Source organism: Cebus imitator, unplaced genomic scaffold, assembly GCF_001604975.1.
Source record: "Cebus imitator isolate Cc_AM_T3 unplaced genomic scaffold, Cebus_imitator-1.0 Scaffold0, whole genome shotgun sequence".
NCBI lineage: Eukaryota > Metazoa > Chordata > Mammalia > Primates > Cebidae > Cebus > Cebus imitator.
In genome coordinates, this window is record NW_016107315.1 from 8309188 (window position 1) to 8316231 (window position 7044).

The window sequence follows — 7044 nt, forward strand, 5'->3', positions numbered from 1 at the left end:
AGGGAGCCGGGATGTGGTTCACAGCCGTGTCCCCAGACAATGCCTGGCACACAGTAGGCGCTTGATAAATGACAGGTGAGTGGCAGAGGGAAGGCGCCCACTGCGAGGAGCTCCGCAGCCAGGGGCAAGGCCCTGCCGAGCCGGAGGACCCCCGGGGACGCCGCCCCGTGCCCTGCAATCTCGGGGGCCTTCCCGGCCGCGGGGGCCGGGCGGGGTGGGGCTCGCCGTCATCCATTTACCAGCCTCGCCTCTCGAACGGGCGCGCCGTTAATGAGATTAGCAATTTAAAACCCGGCTAGCTGCGTCGGCGGCGGAGGCGCGCGGGGCCACCCCAAGGCCGAACCGGGACGGGACGGCGCGCCTGGTAACCGCGCACCGAGACCGCCGAGCCGGAAGCCGGAGCGGGAGCCGGAGCCGAGCGCGCCGAGGCCGGGGCCATGGAGAAAGCGCGGCCGCTGTGGGCCAACCCGCTGCAGTTCGTGTTCGCCTGCATCTCGTACGCCGTGGGCCTGGGCAACGTGTGGCGCTTCCCCTACCTGTGCCAGATGTACGGCGGAGGTGAGTGCGCGCCGCGCCTGGGCCGCGGCCCCGGCTCCGCTCTGCGCGCGTCCCCGCGGGCGCTTTCCGTGCAGAGCGGCGTTGGGTCGGTGCGCACCGGGGTTGGACCCAAGTTACAGAACAACACACTGAGGCTGGGAGAGTGAGCGTGATCTGTCCGAAGCCACAGACCCGGGAGCGTTCCCAGGACACCTGGTTCCGGGCCGGAGCTGTCTCCCAAGCCGCCCTCTTAAGTCCTCGGCAACCCCTCGCCCCATTCCGGGGTCGGCCGTGTCCCCACCCCGCACCCCCGTTGGCCCGGCTGCGGCTCTGAGAGCGCAGGGGACGCTGTCTCCTCCCTCGGGAGAACTGGCAGTGGTCTGACTTCTTAGTGGGTAAACCTTACGTTTAGGTGTCAAAAGTGAGTAGGAAATTGTCTTATTCAACTGAAACTCGTTACAGAACTTTCAGGTCCGAAACTTAAATCAGCATGGATTGAAAGGTCAAGAGGATCTTGAGGCATTTCTTTAAATTTTTTATACGGAGATTGATTTGTGTTGGGAATGACAGAAAGCAGGAAAGGCAAATCATTCTATGTTTTGTTTTGTTTTTCTTAAATAAATATTTCCTCTGAGGCATCCTGCACGCTCCGGGGACAGACAGCCACGCGCTCTTACTGCACGCTCCTAGCGTTGCGGAAAGCTGGGAACACTTTCTACACTTGCCAAAGAACCTCATGAAGCCCAAGTACCTTTCTGGAAGGCAATGTGGCAAGAGGAATTTAAGTCTCAGCATTTAAAACATTTTTTTTTTCTCGGTTGTCTCATTTCTAGAGGTGTATGTATCTAAAGGAAATTGTCAGAGTTCTGACAGAGGCAGAAGGATGGTCACCATCATTTAATGAGAGCAAAACGTTGGCAACTTCCTAAGCCCTCAAACAAAGGGAAATGGTCTAATTATAGAGCATCCGTTCAGTAGGGTTCTTCGCACCCATTAAAGTGGCATTTGCAAAAAAAAAAATGGTATTTTCTTATATCCTATATTAAGTGGAGGAGAAGTCAGATTCAAAGCTATATAAAATGGATTTGACACTTTAAAACAATTGCTTAAAATATGCAGAGAAAAGAATGGGAAAAAGACATCAAATTGTTAGTATTTCTGGGTGATTTTTGTTTATTTGTCGTATGTGTGTGTGTGACTTTGTGTGTGTAAGTGTGTGTGTGTGTGTGTGTGTGTGTGTGTATTAGGACTTCTATAATCACCATGTTTTTTTCCACCACAAAAGATTATGAAAAATGTTAAACCAAAGTATTTACAAAAATTGACCCATTTAAGAAGACCAAGACCTAAACACTGCTCCCTCCTCCCCTCGCCCCTACTGGCTCAAAACCAAATCAACAAAAGGTTAATTCATAGAGTTTTTTAAATAGTACATTCTTAATTTCCGGATTCCTGTTTTAAATTTGAAGTGCATAAATACACCGTAATTATGTGAAGGGCGTATGTCGCCATATGCTCTAAAAGCGTTGCCATGTGCTCTAACAGCTTTATAACTGACTCTTAGAAAGAATTACTTGTCAGAGTGAGATTTCCACATCATTCTGTGCCTGGTAGACCTACCCATGACACCTTTAGCCTGGGTACATGTTTCCCAGTCATCAGGCCAGGCGAGCCTCACTGTCACATGATTGCTTAATTCCTTGTTTATAACACCACCATCACCTGAATAGTCTGCAGAGGGATGCAAGTGGGGCTGATAGTTCTAGAGTTGAATATGTATCAAGAGGTTGCTAGGGAAACCTCAAGACCCTCAGGATCCAAGAAAAAAGAAACAAGAAGAAATCCTGTGCCTGGTGCAGAGGATACTTGGGCTGGGTGGGTGGATAGATAGATGGGTGAAAGCCGGGCGGAGGATGGATTGGTGGCTGGGTGTATGGATGGATTAGTGGGTGCACAGACAAAAGGAGGGTGTGTGTCTTGTGGATGGCGCCCTCTCAGCCATGTGTCTGCAGAATAAAGACCAAACAGTCCACCTGCACAGTAGGTGCTTGACCACCTACCTTGGCCAGTTGTCCAGTATTTCCTGCCACACAGCTTCAAACCTCCCCCTGCCTTCCAAATACTTTCATGAGGACCTCCTCCTGTGCCCCATCCCTTTACACAAGATATTTCCTCCACCTGAGATGCTGCTGTTGCTGGGAAAACTCCCACCATTCCCTCAAGGCCAGGCCAAATGTGCCTTCTCTCTGTTGCACTCTCTGACTCTCCTGACTACCTCATAGGCCAAACAAGCACTTAGAAGACCTGCTCATTGTTCTCCAGTTTCTCTGTGTCGCCACAGCCCAACCTCTGTGATGTGATGGAGTCACGGGAGCCATCCAATAAATATTCATTGAGTGAGTGAACAAGGTCTTAAGAAAAGCCACAGAAGAAATGACGCCAGAGGATGCTAGAGGCTTTCCCAAGCCTTTCACTGCACAGTAAAGTCACCTTTAAGAAGTGATTTGTGTTGCCCCAAGCCCAGGCAGTTTACAGACCCATCCCTTACCAGAAGGTAAAAATTAACCACATTATGAAAGGCTGCAGAACGCTGTATAACTTCCTTGTAAGCAGAGCCGCAAATATCCCCAGCAAACAAAGAACTTGTTTATAAACTGCAGAGCCAGGGTGTGCCAAAATACTTCCCAGAATAAGACGGATTAGGGGTCTGTGCCCCTCTCCGTGGGATTCTGCCTCTGACTAGAGAGGCTTGTTTTCTTACTGCTACCCAGCCCAGGCCCGGCACGAGGAATGTTAATTCTGAAGATTACATTCCAGGTACTGATCATCTCTGCACAGCCCTGCGTGCTTGTGCTAGGAAAGTAAATAAAAGGCAGCTGAAAGAACTTCACAAAATCTCTTTTTGAAAAAGTCAGCATGTCTTCGGCAACCATGTCAAAATCTACGGCAGTGGTTGTTCAGGAAGAAATCGGGGATGCAAGTGTGTATACTAAGGTGTAAAAAGCAAATATACTAACAATGTATTTTATATAAACACATGCATGGAAGAAACATGGAGAACAGTTGTGTGGCTGGTGGAAATACAGATTTTTTTTCTCTTAAATTTTCTCACAGTGACACTCTCAGTCTGGAACGCTCCACGTCCCTGCAGAGGCTCTGCTCTCTGGGACAGGAAGCCAGCTGTCTCAGCGGCCTGTACTGCTTACCCCAAATTGCTTAGAGCATCACATGTCAAACTGTAGCCTACCTGAGAAGCTTCATAAACTGCAAGTTGCTAGACACCACTCCCAGGGATTCTGATCCAGACGCCTGTGGGGAGGCCAGGATTGTCCATTTCTAGAAAGCTCCCTAGCAAGGCTAAGGCTTGGTCCATAAACCACATTTCAGGGAAGGGTCAGGGTTGCTTATGTGGCCCCAGGCCCGGCAGTGGGCTGCCAGTAAATGTTTAACATCTGGCTCTTGGTGGGAATAGCAGGACCCAATTCCAAGAATTTGCAGATCACCTTGATATAAATACTCCCACTATGGCCAGTTTCAGAGTGCCAGTGTATTTTCCCAGAGCGTGGGTTTAGGGAATTCCGTCATTTTCTGAAGGAATTCAATTTGGTCTTCACAACATGCCCACAGCAGGTCATCCCCATTTACAGAGAGGAAACAAGTCGGAGAGAATAAGACTTCTGGAGAAGTAGCTGAGGCTTGAGCCACTTCTGTGGCAAGAAGTGGAGCTGATTAACTCTTGTAAGCCGGACTGGAGCCAGGTGCTGTCGTGGCCACAGCTCTTTAGGCCAGCACCCAGCCTGGGACTGAGTCACACCAGGTCAGTCCATGGATGGATCAGGAAACAGTGCTGCAGCTGTTTACCTGTAAAGTGGGTGGGGGCCCCCTATAGTTGGAAAATACCATGATCAGGAGCCCCTGCGGCTCACCCAAGGTTTCCAGACTCAATCCTGGTCACATCTGCTCTGTTGGGCTGCTAGCATGTGCCAGGCATAATGTGAAGCATTTTCTGAAGGAACTGAATTTGGTCTTCACAACATGCCCTGTTGGTCCCGTCACCCCCATTTACACATAGGAAACAAGTCAGAGAGAACAAGACTCCTGGACAAGTAGCTGGGGCTCTCACCCGAGCACCTTGCAATCACCTGCTACAGGCAGGACAGCAGTGGCTGCCTCAGGTGTCCAGGCCTTTCTAGGACCCCCAAATAAGACTTTCCATGGCTCAGGTACTTCTTCCTGTGGTTCTCCTGGGACACTCACCCAGGACTTCACCTTGACACTGGTGAAGGGCCTGGCCAAGAGCATGTGCAACTGTGATGTCCACCTGCGAGGATCTCTTATCCCTTCTGGTCCAACCCCCTCTCCTCCTCTGCCCTGCCCTGAATATACCCCAAAATGTTTGGCATCTCCCCCCATCTTCCAAGTGTGCTCTTCAACCTTCCAGGAAAACTCCTCCCTAAATTAAAGCTGACTACTTCCACAAAGCCCTCCTTTGGTCCCTGGGCTAAATCCATGTGATAGGAATTGGGTCCCCACCCAAATCTTATGTTAAATCGTAATCCTCAATGTTGGAGGTGGGGCCTGGTGGGAGGTGATTGGATCGTGAGGTGAATTTCCCCTTGGGTGCTATTCTCCCGATGCTAAATGAGTTATCACTGAGATCTGGTTGTTTAAAGTACGTAGCAGCTTCCTACTCTCTCTTCTTCCTGCTCCAGCCACGTAAGACGTGCCTGCTTCCCCTTTGCCTTCTTCCATAATTGTAAGTTTCCTGAGACCTCCCCAGCCATGCTTCCTGTACAGCCTGCAGAACTGTGAGCCAACTAAACTTCTTTCCTTTATAAAAAATGCCCAGTTTGAGATGTTTCTTTATAGCAGTGTGAGAACAGACTGATACACCATCCCTCCTGTGTCTGATGCATCGTGGGGTCTAACATGTCTCACTCCCACTTGGTAGGAAGGAGAAGTGACTAGTCAGAAACATAGAGTCTGCCTACTGGTAGAGAAGCCTCTATTTGTCTGCATGTTGGAATAAGCCCAGTACTTTAAAAAATACTGATGCCTCTGTCCCACCGCCAGAAATCCTGATTGGATTGATCTCAAGTGTGGCCTGAACAGGTGTTTTATGCTCCCCAGGGAGCTCTAGCATGCAACCCAGGTTAAGAATCATTATCTTATAAACAATACATGATGGAAACCTTCTAGGCACTTAATTGAAGTCATTCAATAAATACTCACTGAGTATCTTCTGTGAGCCAGGGACTATGCTGACGGGAGAGGTTACGAAGATGATGATTTTGGGGTGCCGGGGTTGGGGGTGGACCACACAGGGGGAGCTTTAACAAAGCACTGTTCAGAGGCTTCTCTGAAATAACTCAAGAAGGAATAACTGCTCTAGAGGATCTAGAAAGCCTTCTGGTAATGCAATGGCAACATGTAATTACAGCTGTGAAAGAGGAGTCAAAGCTCATCATGTAGAATTCGGGGTAAAAACATTCCAGGCGAAGAAACTGTATGTGGAAGGCACAGAAGAGCACACATTTGAGGGAAATGGCCAGAAACCCCATGTGGCCGTGAGATAGGAGGCTGGGACTAGGGCAGTGGCAGGAGAGGAAGCTGGAGATGAGAAAGGAGTCAGCATGTCCCTAAGGGCCCCAAATAACAGGCTAAGAAGATGGAGCTTAGCTCTGACAGCAAAGCCAGATTTTAAGCAGGGAAGTGGCACAGTCAGAGCTATGGTTTACAGAGAATGCCAGCATGGAGGCCAGGGACGTACTGGGTGGCTTGTGAAGTGGTGATGCTGCCAGAGGGGATGTGCAAGGAAAGCAGAGAACAGATGGGAGGGGAATTCTAGAAGTTTTAAAGCCGTAAGGGTCAAGAAGAGTAACGATGACTTTAATTTTTCCCACCTGTGCCTTTGTTCTTTGTTTCCAAAAAGTTGAATGGGTTTGACCCCAAATGGGAAACTTGTGGGGAAAGCCAAGACGGAGGTGAGTGAATGAGGAGAAGGAAGGCGCTGGGGTGGAGAGTGTCACAGAGTAGAGCAGTGGTTCCCAAAGTGGAACCCCCAGGCCAGCAGCTTCAGCACCCACTAGGGGCTTGTGCTTGGTGCTCCTTACATGAAATGTGTGTATATATACACACATACACAAGCAGACATGTCCCAGAAAACAAAAAAAAGGTTTAAAAAAATCCCTGCTGTGGTTGTTTTTGGCAAACAAAGGTATGTAAGTGGAGGGAGAGAAAGAGTTTGGATGCCTGAGTAAGCTTTGCTCATGAAAGGCGCCAACTCTGGCTGGCCTCCCTGTGGCCCTCAAAGGACACGGAGAATGATGTGAGGACTTGCAGGGATAGATTTCATACAGAAAGGAATGTCTTTTCTAGTGAGATTCTTAGGGTTAGCAAATAGACAACCTACTGTCTATGATAATTAGAAAAATAAGCAACAACATGCTCTAGAACAACATATGGTGTGAGTTTGGGAGTTATAAATGTAATGAGTGTTCACGGTAG

At 49.2% G+C, this 7044-nt stretch overlaps 1 protein-coding gene across 1 annotated transcript in view; it reads left to right on the forward strand.

Moving 5' to 3' along the window:
• The first annotated feature begins 305 nt into the window (after positions 1-305).
• SLC6A20 (solute carrier family 6 member 20) overlaps positions 306-7044 on the forward strand; it is a 36350-nt gene continuing 29611 nt past the window's right edge. Inside the window, exon 1 of the mRNA XM_017521948.2 lies at positions 306-558. Within this exon, the coding sequence (XP_017377437.1) occupies positions 438-558 (121 nt within the window). The 5' untranslated portion in view covers positions 306-437. The remainder of the gene's footprint in view (positions 559-7044) is intronic.